The 20,160-nt window shown below is 36.9% G+C and overlaps 1 protein-coding gene and 1 pseudogene across 1 annotated transcript; one reads left to right on the top strand and one right to left on the bottom strand.

The window, feature by feature from the left end:
- Positions 1-785: 785 nt before the first annotated feature.
- On the bottom strand, positions 786-2,097 carry LOC148703346 (protein FLX-like 3; annotated as a pseudogene).
- Positions 2,098-7,508: 5,411 nt separating this feature from the next.
- LOC103715342 (cytokinin hydroxylase-like) lies at positions 7,509-10,725 on the top strand. Its single transcript, XM_008802937.6, has 5 exons — positions 7,509-8,023; positions 8,118-8,347; positions 8,449-8,690; positions 8,987-9,362; positions 10,188-10,725. Exons 1-5 carry the CDS (start codon positions 7,717-7,719, stop codon positions 10,608-10,610), a joined length of 1,578 nt encoding a protein of 525 aa, XP_008801159.2. The 5' UTR covers positions 7,509-7,716; the 3' UTR covers positions 10,611-10,725.
- The last annotated feature ends 9,435 nt before the right edge of the window (positions 10,726-20,160 follow it).

Below are 20,160 nucleotides of genomic sequence, written 5' to 3'. Positions count from 1 at the left end.
TGACCGTCAGAATAGTAGTACCCTTTCCATATTAAAACAGTCATTATTTTAGAAATTGAGATTTTTAGAAATTATTTTAAAATATTAGCATGGCATTAATTTGATACATGAGTAGTTTTTGGGTTATTAGATCCCAAGGAATCTTTGTGAAGTGATTAATTTACTTAGTTATTGGTGTTTGATAGGTAGGTAACATCCTACAAGTGTTTTATTAAAATTATTTGAAAATATTTCATACCAAATACTGTGCAAGTTATTGTTACGATTTCAACTTTAATTGCATAAGAAAATCTCTTTAATTACATGAAACCAAATTTTTGAATGTTGCAGTTTCTCGATTCATAATAGCATATATTAAACCATATATTTTTAAAATTAGCTACATGGTATTCATACATTGCTATGCAAATTTATTATTATATTTATGTAAATTTGATCAAGCAGGTAAAATTACATTTGTTGAATATTCTGTTGTAAATCAGGCAAATCATAAGCAAATTCTGCAAAGAACTTGGTTTCCACATTTCGTTAAGATAAAAATATAGAGTGTTCTAGAGGATTTAATGCAGTAAATTTCTATTTCAAAACATTATTTTCCTTAAAGGAAAGAACGATGCAGTTCGAACTTCTATCGCATGGTTTATTTTAATCTTGATGTAGATAAAGATAAAATAGAAAAGAAAGGACATAAGCTAGTTCACTTTACAGAAAGGACATAAGCTAATGTTTATACGCTGAAGTACTGCTTGCTTAGGCAAACCCAATGTCCTCAAAAAACTCCACCCCGTAAGGTTTAAAAACCACTGCCAATCAACTACCTCATGCACGAGTTAATTGAGCACCAAATGATGATAATAACAATAATAAAATTTAAGACATAATTTAAGGAAAAATGCCCAAGGACCAGTGCCATAATGACCTTTCTCACCACCATAGCCATTAAAAAACACAACTGGGTTGCCCGTATCAGGGCCGCCATTCACAATTCCAAAAGTCCCAGCACCTATAAAAACAAGTTTACGTCCAAAAGAGGTTCAATACCTAAGCGAACAGGGGAAAAAAATACCAGGTCCCATAGCTCTCTTCTCCAGCTCTGTCCTCAGCTTCTCAAGCACCCGAGCCACGGACACAAGGTTCTCTCCATCGCTTGTCTCTGTTCTATCGTCTCAGCATTTGCTTTCTTCTCATACTCATATGCTGTCCTAGCTGTCAATTTGATCCACATATAACATTGTTAAGGTGGAACAAGCTAATCAAGTAACTTATAGATCATTTAACTTTAGGCATCCATAGATTTCTTCCTTTACGGATTTCTTCTGTATGAGCAAGACATAGGCAATGAAAGGATCATAGAACTGCAAACCTAGCTCTAATAAGATCCTGATGTAATCTGTTAATGTAAGTTCTCAAGGTGGGCACTTGCTGGTTCTCAGTTTCGCATCATGTAACGAACTTTGAACTTTTGCAGTCATCTCTTGCTTCCAAGCTTCCAGCTTTTGTTCTTTCGATTACAGCTGCAGTGCCAGCCTTGGGAGGCTTAAGAGCATGAAGCTTAGCCTCGAGCTCCTGAACCTTCTCGATTAATTCCCTAGCATCAAGTTCTTTCTGGGTGCGGAACTTAGGTATGGTCTGACTCATCATGGAGCTCTTCTATAGCAGAAGCTCTCTCTCCCTCAATAGTCACATTTTCATCAATCCGAAGTCATTTTCATCAATCCAAAGTCACAAAAGCCATGTGGCTCATTGTTTATATGGTAACAGGACATACGATTCTTTCCTTCCATAGACAATACTTGTTGATAACCGTATCGTGGAGAACAGAGAAGCAAAAGATTGATAAATCAGATTGAGTGCATTATGTCAAAAATGAATACAGGTGAAACACTAAATCTACTTGCACCTCAATTAGATACTTCCATCTCAGTTTCCTGGTCTGAGACTTAAAAGAGAAATCTCAAAAAAGATACTAAAAGATATATGAAATCTGAATAAATCAAAAATTAGACTATCCAAGAATAACAAGGTCTATTAAAGGAATTACTACTACAAACACACCGTTAACCTTCTCACCTGACCACTCAATTTGTAAAATTTCATTTATCGTAGAAAAGTGAGTTTCCAAGGACCAAAGTCAAATTCTTGTAATGCCCGAGATTAAAATCCATCATCTCGGTACCGGACCCCCTACTAGTGCCACACTAGCACTGTATTAATTTGGTACGGTACGAGTATGTACATATACAAAAATAATATACATACGTATATATACGTGTGTGTGTATGTATATATTCAGCATATGCCACTCATACCGAATACTGATACCGAAATGGTACAGTATATTCCGTACCATCCGGTTTGAGCAGGTCAACGAACCATGCCTGAGATACTTTTACTTTCAGAAATGACGTACTCTATCCTTATCTCGATTCTTAAAAGTCAAGGGGTTCATTTGAAGTGTTTAAACTGATTAAGTTTTCATCATGCCAGCTGGTCTTCTAGGTCTCACAGTAGGCTAACCGTTTTCACATAAAATTGCAATGAAGACGGTCTTGGCTAAAATACAGGTTCTTCATATTATGTGGTGAGTTGATTGTAGAAACATCTCAGATATCACACTTTAACCAACGAGATTAGCTTAGTGGATCACACTTGCAGGTTAGTTTCCTATTAACAATATGCATCTCCTGTCATATGTAATATAATAAATACTTGACAGGTAGTTAAGAGTAGTCTGAACTCAAGCGGCAGTAATTCCAACTAAACAAGCTTGAATATTTGGCAGTTAAATGATATTTTTTCCCTCCAATTCGACCATGAATAAACTACGGACTGTATATAACGCTATCTGACTCAATAGAAACATTTATATGTATAAAAAGTGTGAGGACCTGTGCGAGCATGTGTTTAGTCTCACATTTGTTATTCGCTGGATAGATCTTGAGTACTTATACAGGATTAAAAAACCCAAATAATACTTTTCGGCTAGCTATCTTGGGTACTTCATATTCTGCAACGATCATTTACCATTGTGGTAGATGAATAAATTCTTGCTTTTTCTGCGTTCTTACACTCCGAGGAAAATACTTATCATAGAATGCTCCTCGAAATCTTTTCTAAGTGAGTGGCTCCCTATCTTGGTCATATTTATATACCAGCATCTGTCACGAGTTAAATGTCTCACCTTGCAATATATATGATGCATAAAGAATCTCTTCATCATCCCGACATCTCAGAACATCGAATGTTTTTTTCATCTCTATAAGCCAATTATCAGCTTCCAAAGGTTCCGTAGTCTCCTTGAAAGCTGGAGGACCAACTTCTTGAACTCAGCTATATTATTATGCTGCTTGTACTGCTCCCTCATTCTTGCTGCTACTGTGCATGTTGCAACTGCATTTGCTATTATTGAACCTATTGCTGTTGGAGCAACTGCTGCACTACCTACTGTTGCATCTGCATCATACCAACTAAGGTCTGCATAACCTGGCCTAAGCACGGTTCTTGCTGTTTTGTCAAAGTATTCCTAGTAGGATCGATGACTCCCTCCTGCTGAGGGGTGCCACTGACTGTTGGGGTGTGTCATTGTCTTTCTCATCCAATGGGGAGGCATCCTATATAACTTATGTCCATCAGATAGCAGCATACCCATAATTAGCTTACCAGTTAATTACAAGTATTTAGAATAACTTATCACAATCATCATAAACTAACATCTCAATGTTCCTAGTTTCTACCCACCTACGCTCATAATATGTCTGATTCTATAACTTATGTTTTGTCCACTTATGCCCTGATACCATATTAATTGTCATGCCTCCGACCCTAGATTGTAAGCCGAGGGATGCGGCAACCGCCGCACACTCATAGGAAACTCTCTTCACGAGCATGCAAGGCATCTCATCATGATATCAAAATCAGACAATAAAAAAATTTAAATAATAATGTTCAAATTCTAATTAAGTAGCAAAATTAAAAGTCTTACAAAATCAATAATATTCCAAAATCTTACATCAACTCTAAAAAAAGTCTAATCTATATAAAGATGTCAAAATCTTGTCTTTAATCGCTCTTTCATGATAAATCCTTGAGTCGAGTTATTTCTTCGAATTTGTAATAATAGTAAAAAATCGTATAATGAGCTAGACAATTCCATAAGCAATGAAAACTTTAGCTAGACAAATCAAACCATAAAGTAATAATAATATACTTAAATTAAGTATGCAAAATATATCGATTCAAAACCAAATCTATACGGTATCTAGAAATTTGAAATTTTAAATCTTGTTTCATATATCAATTATCTTTCAAATCATCAAGTTTATCTCGATAGCCATGAGCTATGACCACATTTATACTCTATGGTTGGGCCAAAATATGAACTCATCAAAGTGCCAATGTATAACCCCTACTAGCAGGGTATCAATATGCCAACGTATAATCTCTACTGGCATGGTGTTGATATGCCAACATATAACCTCTACTAGTAGGGTGTCATATACCAACGTATTATCTCTACTAGAAGGGTGTCGACATGCCAATTTATGACCCTTACTGGTAGGGTGTTGATATGCCAATATATAACCCCCACTGATAGGGTGTCGATATACTAACAAATAACCCCTACTGGTAGGGTATCGATACATCGTCTGGCTGTGAGTCCAATTCTGTTTCAAAACAAAAATTTATTTTCTCATATTCAGTATTCCAAATCATAAAATACATAAATTTATTCAACATTGAAACCAATCGAGAATAATCCATATCAAAATCAATCGAACATAATCTATATCGAAATCAAAATATTCAATTAAAAATTATACAATTTTCTAGAATAAGACACATATAATAATAAAATACTACGCATCAATTTTATAAATCAAGTATAATTTTATTATAAAAATATGTATAATTCACCGATAGATCTAGAAAAAAAAGAGTTATATTACTTACTTTGTGAGCGAATTTAAAGCATCAATCCAATCAATTTCAAAAATTCTTCTTAGATTTTGGTGTTTAAAAATTGTCAGAATTTATCATGATCATTCTAAAAATAAAAATCCTAATTTCAATACCCCCATAGGGATGACCAAGTAGAAATCTAATTAAGGCAAAACTCATCTGATTATATTCGAACTAGGGTACAGATAGTTGAGTAGAGATCGGAGGTGACCAAATCTAATAGTGTCTCGAAAAGGCTAAGATGGAGGCTGGCATGCCGCCCGTCGAATATGGATTAGAACCCTTCACTACGGTTGACCCACAATCATGAAGAGAAGTATCTTACTAGGTCTAACATCTCTAGAGAGAGAAACTCCATTAGATAGAGAAAAATAAGAGAGAGAAAGAAAGAAAAGAGAGAATATCAGTCCGAGTTCAATCAGGGGTTTGGGTATGATTGTCAATGGCATGGGTCAACCTAGATCAATCAACATGTCTGGCCATAAGTCAAGAGAAAGAAACTTTATAGAGAGAGAAATAAGAGAGAGAAAGATGGGGAAGAAGAGAAAGGAAAGAGAAAGGAAGCTTCTCTCTCTAACCAAGAAGACGAAGAAAGAGGGTAGTTGCAGGCGATGCCTGGGGTCAACAAGGGGCTGATGGCTGACGGGTGGTAACGACTAATGGTCTGCAGTGCCAAAACCAACAAAAATAGGAGTTTCGGCCCCTTAAACTATGAAACCGATGCATCCCAGTGGTTAGAGCTCCGACCATAGCTTCCAGCCACCATGAGGGATCAAGAAAAGCCTTCGGAGACAAGTGTCGGCGACAGAGACATCCAAAATCGGAAGAAAATAAGGTTTAGTCAACTAAAATAGAGAAACCAGGGCATTGTCCTTTTTCATCCAAAAATTGCCGGCTGAAAATGAGCTTCCAAAGGTCACGTAAGGGATAGAGAGGAGAAGAAGAGGAGTAGCACATACCTCAGTCCGGTAAGATGGTCTGGCAGCTCCTTCTGGAGACAAATTAAGGAGAAGAGCCGAAAGAGGAGTTTGGGATTGTTGGCTCGATCTTGGGTGAACTCGAAGGAGGAGGAAGGGGGTCTTTCAATAAACAATCCCGATCTTTCCGGCCGATTATTGGGTGACAATGAGACACCGATCACCATCGCGATCAGGGAGGAAGAAGTCTTCTAGCTAGAGTCTTCCTCCCGATCCTTCCTCCCGATCCTCCCTCATAATTGCTTGTTCCTGTGGTGGTGCATTGAAATGAGCACTTAATGAATGAAGGATACAAGAACGAGCGACTATGATTGGCTACGTGCACGGCCACATGCTACATGTAGCATAGTATATATTTTCTCGGTCACAACTAGTCCAAACATAAATGCATTAGTTGAGCAAAGGTGTTGGGAGTGAACTATTTGACTGTTACTCCGATCGGGCCATCTTTCCGAACTGCTTAATTAATACTTATTTGGATAAGCGTGCAATTAATGCACTAACAAGTATGATCAATGAGAAAATGAAGAAATACCTAATATTTGATTGGAGTTTTCAAAGGATAGAGATGAAAAAATAGCTTTCCATAAAAAAAAGATTTTCACATTTTATAGAAAAAAATCAATATAGGATATCGGAAAGTCCAATTTTGACCGGCTAAAAATTAGAGTATTTTTTTTTTTGAAATATCCTTAAGCTTTTAGATAAAATAGGATAAGTTTTGTCTCTTTATTAAGGATACAATAAAAAATTTATTTAATTTTTTTAGAGAAGTAGATGCTCAACCAAATATAAGGCACTTTCAAATATACCACTTTTAGGTGGTCAACCAAACATGCAAAAATTATTTTTTAAATAAACTTTTTAAAAAATATTTTAATAAGAGAAATTTCTTCCGGCAAATAAAGGAGTCCATAGTGCATTCGGTTTTTCCTTTCCATTTCTCAAAAGATGAAACGCAGGGCTACAAGGTACACCGCGTGGAATAAAGGTTGTAACCAGCAAGGAACCCGAAAAGATAAAATAAAAACGAAGGTATCAATGATCTTTTTTGAATAATATATAAAAGAGAACCTCCTCGCTAATATTGCGTCAAAAGCATATCGGCGTGGCCCAGAGATGAGTGGAAGCCGGGAATAACAAAGAAGGCCTGATTATAGAATATCAGCGGTTAGGTTCTCTGTGGGCAGAGGGTTAACCTGTCTACAGAAAGAGAAGAGCAGAAAAAATTCCAAGACCTTTCTAGTGTATGAGACATGGTGGAAAGTCCCATTCGGCCCATAGCTAACGATCCCTTTAATTAAGTGGTATGCAGGTCTGTATATGTTCAATTATTACGTGCCTAGTGGTGAAAATTAATTTAAGGAATCCGATGCGATCAAGATCGGGATCTCTATCTATCTCTCTCTCTTTCTTAAACAATCTTTTCTATATTTTCTAAATATTATTAATCATTAATGAGCTTAATCCCTCAGAAGTCGTGATTCACGTTCAGCCATCATCTAGAAACCTTTTGTTAGTGTTTGTTATAGCTAAGGTAACTATTTATTGCTTACCGACGATGGGAGTATCAATACGAGTAGGTCATCAATTCATGGTGATAAAGCCCGAATATTGATTACATATTTGCAAATTGGCAAATTCATCATCCGTTCCCAATATTTATTATTCACTTCTTTTCCTCCTACAAATATCTGCCACCGGGCTTATAAAGAGGAGCACTGCGAAGTCCAGTTCTCCTACATCGACACGCGACCTCCATTCCATCTTTCCCTTGGCTATGTTTCTCCTCTCCTTGAGCGTTCCTTCCATGTTCCTGATACTAAAAATATGTGGCCTGGCCTTTCTCCTCTTCTTCCTGAGAGCAGCATGGGTCACCATCTCTTGCTACTGCCTGACTCCCAGGCGCATCAGAAGGTTGATGGCCGAGCAAGGAGTCTACGGCCCCAAGCCCCGTTTTCTTGTCGGAAATCTCAAGGACAGTTCCGCCCTCGTCTCCAAGGCTACCTCCAGAGACATGGAATCAATAGAGCATGACATTGTGGGCCGCCTCCTGCCCCATTATGTCGTGTGGTCCAAAACATATGGTACGCACAGTGTTCTCCTCCAAACTGGAAATCTATATCGCATTTCTTTGATGCAAGCACTGTTAGTATCATGTTGGTTGTGAATTTCTCATAGGTAAGAGGTTCCTGTATTGGTATGGGAGCGAGCCGAGGCTGTGCGTGACGGACACCGACATGATCAAGGAGCTCCTTTCTTCTAAATATGTGCAGCTATCAGGTAGGTCCTGGCTGCAGAGGCAGGGATCGAAGCACCTCATCGGCCATGGCGTGTTGATGGCCAATGGCTCGAACTGGTACCACCAACGTCACACGGTGGCTCCGGCCTTCATGGGGGACGCCCTCAAGGTATATGTTGGTCTTATCTTTTGATCCTTTTCATCAACTAAATCATTATCTTGAAGCATAAAAAGAGCAGCTACACAAATGATGGTCGGATCGATCACCAGGGTCACATTGGATACATGCTGGACTGCACTATGCAAATGATCAAATCGTTGCGTGAAACCATCCAAACAGGGAATGATGAGGTAGAGATAGGAGAATACATGACTCATCTCACTGCAGATATCATCTCTCGCACCGAGTTTGCAAGCAGCTATGAGAAGGGAAAGAAGATATTCAAGCTCATCGAGAAATTGCAGAAATTAACTGCTCAGGCGGGCCGCTATTTGTGGATTCCAGGCAGCCGGTGAGTCGGATTTGTACACCCTTTGGTCTGTAACACATCGATCGATCCCCCTGCACGCGCCGATCTGAACTTTTTGCCTCCTCTTCTTCCCCTTTTCCTTCATATTCTCTCCATCCCTGGCATGCCTATGTGTGTCGGTTAATTTTCGACACTTGCACTGACTTCAACTACAATTGGCAGTTGGATTCCCTCAACTGGCTCATTATATTAATTACATCATCGACCTATAATTTATTCTATCTGATTTAGTTGTGTCTTAAAATTGATAGTTTAAGAATATAGTTTATAATTTTCAGGTTCTTTCCTAGCAAGTACTACAGCGAGATCAAGGAAGTGAGAGGAGAAGTGGAAAGGCTGATGACAGAGATCATAGAAAGCAGGAAGGATGGTGTCGAGATCGGGAGGAGCTCTTCCTACGGCAAAGATCTTCTTGGGATGCTGCTGGCTGAGACCCAAAAGAAGGGAGATGGATTCAGCTACAACCTTGAAATGGTGATGGATGAATGCAAGACCTTCATCTTTGCGGGACATGAGACCTCGGCGCTACTTCTCACTTGGACCATCATGCTTCTTGCCACCAACCCGTTGTGGCAGGAGAAGGCCCGTGCTGAAGTTGAGCAAGTTTGTGGCGATGAGCCCCCTTCGACAGATCATCTTTCCAAACTCAATTTGGTGAGTATTTTAGAATAGTCATATCAACTCATAACAGTTTCAACCCAAAATTGACTTGCGCCATCTAATCGACTGATGAAGTTGATGGCAAATAATTTGCACGCCTACGTAGTCTTGCACATGCACAGGGAAGAGATACATGGGTGGTCTGGGCCAAGTAGATAAAATATTTTACATGGAAATATATCTCTCATTTTCTTTTATATTAGAGCAAGGAGAGACTCTGTCTCTTTTTCCACAATAGAAGCCCGTATATTTTTCAGTCGCATAGAAGAAAAAGGCATTGCGGAGCACATGTAAAGAAAGAGGGGGGGGGGGATATTAAAGGGAGAAGACAGAGAGAAGAGAGAGAGAGAGACGGAAACAAACTCAAGTTTCATTTTAACATTTTTCTTGGGTCCTTGGTGCTTGAAAAGGTAGGAATCCTAAGTGATATAAATGTTTAATTTTTAACTTTTTAAATCATTCTATTCCCTCTCACCTTTTGCCTTCTTAGCAATGAAAGATATTGACTGATGGTAGTGGAACTTCATATAGCAGTGCTTTTTCAATATACAAAAACACACAAAATTTTGCCCAAAGGAAAAAAGAGAAAAGTAAACATCCTCTAAACTCAACACATCAACTAGTCTTTAATTAATTGCGCTTATTTAACTTAAAAAACAATTTTGGGGCCATGTCACATTCTAAAGGGAGTTAATCCATGGGACAATTTGAAACTGTGAGCGGCCACAATTCCTTTATTTATGGTGTTTGTTGATAGCAGCAAGTTCCTTTGCAAAGATTCATTAAAATATGTTGTCTTTGCTTTCTTGATCTTTGCAGCTTAACATGATAATTAACGAGTCATTGAGGCTGTATCCGCCTGTTTCCGTTCTACCCCGAATGGTGTTCGAGGATATCAAGCTTGGGAATCTTCACATTCCGAAGGGACTCTCTATATGGATTCCAGTTCTTGCGATCCACCATGACAGCGAAATATGGGGCAAGGACGCGCATGAGTTCAATCCCGAGAGATTTGCCAGCCGATCATTTGCTCTCACCCGAAACTTTCTGCCATTTGCATCTGGTCCCCGCAACTGTGTTGGCCAGGGCTTTGCGACGATGGAAGCCAAGATTGTGCTGGCCATGCTGCTCTCTCACTTCAGCTTCACCATTACTAAAAACTACCGGCATGCCCCCATTAATGTCCTCACCCTGAAGCCCAAGTATGGTGTCCCCATCCACTTGAAACCCCTCAGGCCATGATCTGGTCAACATAACTCGCGGACTCTCTTTGTATCTCGTTTCACTGGAGCTGTGTTCAAAGTTTTGACATATGATTTTTTGGATGAGAACTAGAACTATTGACTTAATCTTATAAGTGAAGAGGGTCGCGTATAATAAGATTGCAACCATAATAATGAGTAAATACCTTCCACTTACTACGTTATAACTATATAGAGATGCAGAATTCCTTGCTAATTTTTGCGATCGATCGGGATATGAAATCTTATCAATTGTTGTAAAAGATTTTTGCCCAAAAAAAGATTGTAAAAGAGCAAAGTGAAGGAACTACTAATTATTATCCATCTGCAATATGGAAGAGCCTAATTGAAGACCTATATTTATCTTGAACACTTGTGCTAGACCCCCATTAGCAATAAGAAAAGCACGTGAGAGAAACTCATGTATGCCATCATTGCTTCTCAACATGCTTCAGCTTTGAACTTTAGTGGTGTAAGGTCTGGGGTCCATCTCTTTCGAATAAGGCATCGGCAACTAGAAAGTAATTGTTTTGCAATGTACACGCGAAGCCTTAAACGTGTGGTCGTGATGACCATATATGCTTTGTTAAGGACCGATAAAGAAGTATTCTAACAAGAGATAGATACTAGACTAGTACTAGTGTTGATTTTTGTAACATATCAGGGCTTTAAAGGCATAGATTGGAACACTATCACCACATATTGTTTACTAAACTAACCCATTGTTTACTATAGATGAACTCATTTCTTCCCCACTGTCCCTTGCTTAGGGAAGAGCACGTGTCTTCTGAGTATAATATAGCGACTAGGGTACTCACTTTGGCTCTCTAGGCAATTGGTGGACCTTCGGAAGTGCTAAGTGATCAACATTTTTATAATATATCATCGAGATAGTTTTATTGCACGAAGCATTAGAATTAAGAGACAAAGAAGAGTGGATAAGCCCAATAAAATTTAAAGAAACAACTGAGTATGCTTCATGTGTGACTTTCCTTGATGCGCCATACAATGATACGCAGATTCTCTCCAACTCATTACAAGCAGTCTCCGAGTGCTCCGCTTTCATATAAAATTTGTCAACTTGCTTATAAATAATAAACTAATGCTCACGGCATCTCATTCCCTCTCACGAGTAACCAATTCCCTGTTGGCGGAATGGCACCGAAAAATTACTATGTTGCAATACATTATTTTCAAAACAATGTTATAAAAGAATAATCTACGAAAAGAAATACAAAAGATTGAATAGTCTTGCCTCGATCAAGGTACAATAAGAACACGATTAACATTACCTTAAGATTGTAATTCACTCCTACATGCGGGTCTTTGGTGATCTCGTTTTCAAGGTACAATAATCCGCTCAACCAATCTTTCTCTAACGAGCATGACCGCTAAGAAGTTTGACACAAATGACTCCTATTATGCAGAAAATGATGAAAAAGTGCGAAAGAAGAAAAGAGAAAGCAATGAAAATAGTCTCTCCCTTGAGAATAGTAGTCTCGGAGACAACAGGAGGGGATGAATATGTTCGAGGAGGCACTATATATGATTCTTAGGTTACGGGATGTTTCAAAAATATTGTGACCTTTTGAAAACCAATGTTCTCTTTCGAAGAATCGTAACATCGCATCGCAATGCACACTACATCACGATGGCCTATTTTAGACCTATAGAAATTTAAAAAGTTTGCAGACTTTATTTTCTTATCCCTTTGCAATGAATCCTTCAGGTTGCTCTATATAGACCTCTTCATCTAGATCTCCATTTAAGAATGCACTCTTCACATCCAATTGATGAATGATCAACTTGTGGATGCAAGTAATAGCAATAAGGATATATTCTAAAGGTTGTAACTCTAGCTATAGAAAAGTAGGTATCAAAGAAATCTAAATTCTTTTTTTTGTTATACCTCTTAGCTACTAATCTAGCCTTATATTTTTTTATTGATCAATTAGGTCTAAGCTTTCTATAGAATATCCATTTACAACCTAATGGTTTACTACATTGAGGAAAATCAGTAAGGATCCATGTTTGGATTTGGATTATTGAATTGAACTTAGATTTTATAGCTTTCTTCCAAAAAGAGGCTTCAGGTGAAGATATTGCCTATGCAAAAATAGAAGGTTTACCTTCAACCAGAAGGATAAAGAAACCTTCACTAAAGTTGTTTTCTTTTTTTGTTGTTTTGCTTCTTCTAGATTCAGAAGGTCTATGATCAGGGTTAGACCTCTTTTTCTTTATTGAATCATAAGAAACCTCTGATTAAATAAGGCAAGGGTTAGAGGATAGATCGGATTGAATTGGATTTGCTTTCTAAAAGAAAATATATTTTCAAAATAAGTTGCATATCTAGCCTCTATGAGAGTATTATTAGCATGCACTTATCTTAAAATTTATTACAAGGAATCTATTGGTGCTACCATCTAAGGAATATGTTATAAATATTGCATCTATGATTTTAGGGTCAATTTTTTTTTCTTAGGTTCAGGTATACCTACCTTAGCCAGGCACCCCATTCTTTTAGATAATCTAACCTAAAAGTTCTATCTTCTAGAGTTCAAAAGTTATCTTATTACGATTCTTAAAAGGTATTCTATTAAGAATGTAACAGACTGTTAAAAGAGCTTCCCCCTGTATATTCTTGGGTGCGCCTGAATTGATCAACATTGAGTTAACCATGTTCATTAGTGTACAATTTTCTGTTCCACTACACCATTGGACTATAGAGAATAAGGAGGAGTTACCTCATGAATAATTCTAAGTTCGTGATAGAATAGAGACATTTCATTTGAGGTACATTCCCCACTTTGATTAGAATTATGTCTTTTAAGGATTTTTTTAGTTTGAGTTTTAGATTCAGCTTTAAAGATTTCAGACCTATCTAAGACTTTATTTTTATATTTGATCAGATATGTGTAACAACACCAGAAGAAATTATCAATGAATGTTAAAAAATAACAATTTTCTCGCTAAGATGGAACTTTGGTAGAGTCACACACATCACTATGAATGAGATCAAGAAGATTAGAACTTCTATGAATAGATTTGATAGATTTTTGAGCACTTTTAGGTTGAACATAGATTTCACATTTGATCTTTGTATCTAAATGCATCTTAGAAATCAAGTTTAAATTAGTCAGGTATTGAATCCGATCAAAATTCACATAATCAAACCCACCATGGAAAATATTAGAGGATTCAAGATTTAGAACAATAGAATGATCTTTATTAGAATTTTTAGGAATTATACTTAAATCTTCAAGTCCACTTGACCTCTTCCTATCACTTGGGCTTCAGAGTCGATCTCAGGCATAACACCTCATCCATTTGATTCAAGCCACAAATCACAAAAAGAATGGATAAAAGGTATACCAAAGAGTTTTGATTTTCTGACCTGAAGAAAAGTCCAGTATCATCCTCAACCATGTTCACTTGAGGTTTACGTACTCCCTTCTTCCATGGTTCATTCTTCTACTACAAAAAATTATTTGTTTAACCACCAAAGATATTTATTGCTAAAAAATAATTATTGTTGTTTAAAATATTTGGTGATGAAAAAATGCCATTGCTAAGTTCGTAGCCAATGCCCCATCCTTAAAAGTCATCTAGGATGCCAATAGTAATACTTCATAAAATATTCAATATTTTGTGATGAAATGAATGCTGCTATTAGCAATACATAATTTGTGACAAGAAATTCATCACTAAAAGTGAGTAAATGATGTTACCAAAACATCTATTTTATCACAAAATTTCGGATCTAAGAATCATGTGCAATAGTTTTTGCTACATATAATTTTTATCATGATGAAAGCATTTTTATCATAAAATATCTTGCTAATGAAACTTTCTTCATCATGAAAGAATGGCTATGAGTGATGATACTATTTTGTCAATCAAAATAAAATATTAGAGATAAAATATTTTTCTATATTATCCAACTGTAATCATTTCTGTATCAGTTATCCGATCAGATTTGAATATGCATATCGATATACATTTACAATTTATATATACAAAGGATAGAACCCATGTCTATTGGTTTTTTTATCTACCACTCAACCACTATGATAAATTTAGCTTGTAATATAAACTTATGATTTATTATACTTATTGAAAACTTATTCATATTATAAAATATAATCATTTCAAATGTGTTAGGATATTTCATATTTTAATAATTAATTATTTTTATAAAATTCAATCCTTTAAAAAATGAAAGTTAAATAAATTATTTTATTCTTTATAATATTTTGAAAATTTTAAAATATTTACAATACTTCAACATATTTATATAATTGTATGTATTTTTTCTAGAGTTCTTTAAAAATAGATAATTCATGATTCTTTTTATTGCAAACTTAGTTATACAACAAAATATAGATGATAACTGCCATTTTATTATTAAATGGTCAATATTCTGCAATAAAACTTCATACGGTCACTATCATTACTGTATTATATAAATAATTTGCAATGGAAAATACTTCATCATAAAAGTTATACAATCATGTATAGATGATAAAATCTAATTTACTGTTAAATAGTTAGTATTTTGTGATAAAAATATATATTACCAATAAAGGTATGTTTAAATATGAAATATTATTGTTGTTAATAGTTAATTAGATAACGAGCAATAACAATATTTTTTGAAATAAATTTATATACTGGAGAATTTTTGCCTAGCAATACAATCCATGAGGTGAGGTGAATTAGGTTTTTCAAAAACTTTAAACTAAATGCAGCGGAATTAAAATCTTGACAGATGAATATGAATTTCAGTCACAAACAAATAAGTACATGTACTGAGGATAAAAGTAATCAAAACAAGCAACATAAATATAAAAAAATTGTAGTAGTTCGGTGCTAACCCTATATCTACATCCACTCTCCAAGACTTTCTTTTTTGGAATTTTACTATAATCTTGCAAAGAATACGGTCCAATTATTTTACATGGGCTCACAATCAACTCAATTGATTTTTTTAGAAAAGCAACCAAAATCTACACCGATTATTTACTCGGGTTCATAATCAATCCAGTTGATTTTCTCAAGAAATTAAGCAAAATCTACACCAATTATTTTGCTCGGGTTCACATTCAACCTAATTAATTTCACTAGGTAATCAACCAAAATCTTCATAATCCAATATAAGATTTGGATGGATCTTTTCTCCAATCAATCTCTAAAACTTGTTACAACAATGTATAGAAAGAATTAAGTGCAGTCTCAATATTATACAACTCCTAAACAATAAATATAAAAATAATAAATGGAGCTTGACACGATTGGTTGGCTTGATTGAACTTGAATGTGCTTCACCAACTCTTAGCTAAAGAAGACGTGATCGTATTGCTCACTATGAATACTCTTAAAAGATATTCTCTTTAAACTCTATTCGTTTTCTTTCTCTTTCATGCTCTTGTGGATTTTTCTTTGAAGTCTTCTTCTTTAGTGTTTTCATGCATTTGTATCCTTTGAAAGAGGTTGGAACACACTCCTAGCAATTAGATAGGCAATAGAGCCATTGTGAGATGAAAAACAACCATTATGACTCATAGACAAACGAGCAGTTACTGTTGTCAGACACAGAGAGGAGTCGACTCCGCATGTTTAGGGGTCAACTTGAAATCTTCAAGGGTTAACTCGAGTTTGCTTTTATTTCTGTTATGCTCTATCCTTCTTCTATGTACATTGTGGAGTCAGCTCTCTCAGCTTAGGGATCGACTCATTTGGTCACAAGAGTGGCCTCGTTATTTTCAAGCCGACTCTTCAACAGATTATGTTTTACTACTCTTTGTCTTTCCAATATGGCCATTTAGGGTCGATTCTTATTTGAGTAGAGTTGGCTTGTAATTTTCATGGGTTGACTTGCCAATGCAATGAAGTTTTCAACTCTCTATTTTTTCTTTATGTCCATTCTAGGTCAACTCTTGCTAAACAAGAGTTAGCTCATAAACTTTATGGGTCGACTCGCCCATGTGATAAATTGGCTAATGAAGGCATACCTGTTAGTGACAGTATGCTAGGGTCAACTCATTGCAAACTTGGGGTCAACTCTTAAGGTAGCTCAAAATAAAATTCTGTATATCTACATGTAAGCTTCAAGGAATGTTTTCATAGCCTCTTTAGAGTAGAGCTTTTGATGTCAAGCTTCAAATAGATGATCTTCATTTGAGAGTAAACTTAAGACTTTCTGAGAATAATCAATTAAACTCAAAGTAATAGACTAGTCAAATTTTTACTCAATTATTTTGTATCATCAAAATCAACCCTTTAGGGTCAACAATCTTCTCCTTTTTGATGATGAAAAAACTCTTGAGTTCCAAAAGAGAATAATATTAAAAGTTATAGCAACTTTTAGAATAGAGTATATATTCGCAAAATTCAAATCGAAGGATAAGCAAGAATATCATCTAAGTATGCACAAATTTAGATAATTAAAAATCTATTGATTTTGAGTTTATATTCACTTGATACCAAATACTCTTTATACTTGACAGAAATTTCTTTAACCACAAAGTTATCTCTATGAGTAATTCTCCCCATTTTTGATGTTTGAATAGAACTTCTTAAAGGAGGATTTCAAATTATCATTTGCAAACATTTATATTAACTTGCTTGGATTTCTTACTTCCATAAATTCTATTTCTTCATTGTTTTCTTCTATTTTTGTATTTCTTATACTTGTATTTTGAACTTTTATCTTCATCCTTTACTATTTTTCTTTCTCCCCCTTTTTGTCATTATCAATCTGGGAAGGCACTTAAAAGAAGAAACATTTCACAAGATGAATAAGATAAACATTGAAAAATACTTAAGCATCCAAATTGGAATTTCCATTAAAGCATATCACAAAAATAGATAGATAAGTCCATGTCACAAAATCATTTCAACCTAAACCATGATATTCATTCATTAAAGTGGATAAAAACATGTCACTTGAATTTAGAACTGTAAGTTCCATTAAGCAACTGAGTTTTAAATACAAGGCATGATAGGGACAAGTTGCAAACAAAAAAGTACATAACAACATAAATTAAAGATGATGTTTAATCTTCATTAGAAGAACAAGAAGCATCAAGATATGTAGGCATGCTAAAAGATCCGCCAGCTATGCGACTCCTAGTTCTACTAGAAGGTCCACCACTGGTGAAGAATTGAAAAGGTCCAGAAGAAGATGAAGGTTGACTAGTTTTTGCAAGGGGTCTAGCAGAGGTGGAGGCTTTAGAGATAGTAGAGGAGTTTTCAAGTTGCCCAATCAATCTCCCTATGGCCAGAAGAAGAGACATCACTCTAGAGAAAACAACAGTTAAAGTGCCTTGAATCTCTTCTTCTAATTGCTGGATACTAAACTCATTTTTCCTCTAAGTCTTCCAGCATCCACTGCAAGTTCTAAAATATGTATATTTTCTTCATTTGAAACTTGACCCAGTAGGAGTCAGTGCTGGGTAGGGATTGTGGTTGGGTATGGAGGTTTGGGCTACACCAGAGGGTTGCACTATTTCTCTGGAAGGTAGCCTGGGACCGCTTGCCGACGAGCTCGGCGTTGAGCCGACGTGGTGTTAGCATCCCTTCTGTGTGCCTGTACTGTGAGGTAGACGAGATAGTGGATCACGCACTATTCCAGTGTGACTGGGAGAGGCGGACCTGGAGGCTGTCCGGGATTCCGGAGGGTGTGTGGAGTCAGAGGGATTGCTTTCTGGAGGAGGTTCGGCGTTGGTCTAGCTCCCCTCAAATGCGTCGGGCGGCTATTAGGGTGTTCTGCATCGCTTACCAGCTATGGATGGCCAAGAACGCCCGAGTGTTTGGCGAGCACAGTCCATCCTCACGGTTCGTGATGGAGCGGGCTCGGGCACAGGCAGCAGAGTTCCTTCATGTAGGTTCGGAGCATAGACCTTTGACAACTCGGGATACCTGGGGCCTCCATACTGCTTCGGCAGCTTCTCATACGGTGTTTTTACCTGGGAGCCCCCACCTCCAAGTTTCCTCAAGGTCAATTTTGATGGCTCAGTCCTGGATGGGGGCAGGAGAGGAGGGGCGGGGTTTGTTATCAGGGGCCCGAGCTCCAGCACGGTGGCGGTAGGGGGTTGTCAGATCTTTGATACCTCGATCCCAGGGGCAGAGCTACGTGCGGCTTGGATGGGATTGCGGTATGCACGACATGTACTTCAGACGAGTTCCATTCTCTTGGAGGGCGATTCGGCCACAGTGATCAGCTGGATCTAGCTGGGCACTCGCAGCGATGGAGGAGTTCATCCTTTGCTCCGTGACATATGGTTGATATTGAGAGAGGGGATTACCTTTCGGGCTATGTATGTATATCGTGAGGCTAACGGGGCGGCAGACTGGATGGCGGCGTATGTTGCGAGCCACTCAGGAGGCACCCTATGGGTTGGTGAGGATGATTTGCCCGGTGCATTCCGGAATCTTTTGGTTGCAGATTCTATTGGGTGTATTTGTACCCGTGTTGTATGAAATGCCCGTTTTAACACAAAAAAAAAGGCTTGACCCATTCTGGCAAGGTTATTGTTTTCTTCCAAGAGAACCACTTTTTCACTCAGATTGGTGACAAAGTACTGAATCAAAGATAATTTTGAATTTTACTCTATCATCAACTGAATCCAATCATAGCTGCAACTTGAGGATTCCTTGAGCTATCTCCCAGTTTAGGAATCCTAGCTACCAGAAGGATTCTACTTGTTCAGAAATTAGCTTCAACTCATTTTCATACAGCCAAAAGTAAGCATGTCGATATCTGCTAGCTGATGGAGTATCAAAATCTTGTTCTTCAGCAGTTGCTTGCTTCTGAACTTCTCTTTTTACTAAAGAGGGTTCTGCCGTAGCTTCTTCCTTGTTTTCATCTTCTACAAGTTTAGTTTCTCCTTTGCTTCTTACCCAATGACCATTCTTGTTGTTGTATCTCATACGATTTAGAGAATGTTTGTTGTTGGTATCAGAAAAGATTAACTTAGCAGTTGTTTCACTAATTAAGTTTACACTAAAATTCTTGAAAACTTTTATCAGCATCAAACCATAGGGTTGTGGAGCCTTGGTTCTTGACACTTCTTCATGCATTCTTTGGATTATCAGTGCTGGAAGATTCATGGGGATTTTCTTGACGATGTGAAACATGATGCCCAGTTTTCTCTCTAACACAATCTCAAATCTCTCAAACTTTGGATGAATTATATGCTGATCATATGATGCAACAACGTCATCTTCACATTGAGTAGGCTTCCTTCAATCTTAGCATTTTTATTCACATTTTTTTTTAGAATGCATTGCAAGGCTGCTTGTCGATCCTTAATTTTGTCCATGAGAGCACATTGGTTGGGCATCTGAAGAACTCTCCCAAGAACATAGTCATTTAACTCAATAACCACATTTTTTTTACAATAAAGGAGATGCTTCCCAATCCAAACTTGAGATTTTGATAGAACTCTCAAACAAGGTCTGGATAGATGGTCCTTTTAAGTTTGCAGAAGTACTTCCAACCTTGGCTTCTGATAAGTTCTCCTATGGTGAAGCCCTCATTTTCCAAAAAT

Source organism: Phoenix dactylifera, chromosome 5 (assembly GCF_051530095.1).
Source record: "Phoenix dactylifera cultivar Ajwa chromosome 5, Ajwa_hap1_PhDact_Kaust_v1.1, whole genome shotgun sequence".
Taxonomy (NCBI): domain Eukaryota; kingdom Viridiplantae; phylum Streptophyta; class Magnoliopsida; order Arecales; family Arecaceae; genus Phoenix; species Phoenix dactylifera.
The sequence above is the reverse complement of the archived record's forward strand: the minus strand, read 5'-3'. Positions and strand labels throughout refer to the sequence as shown.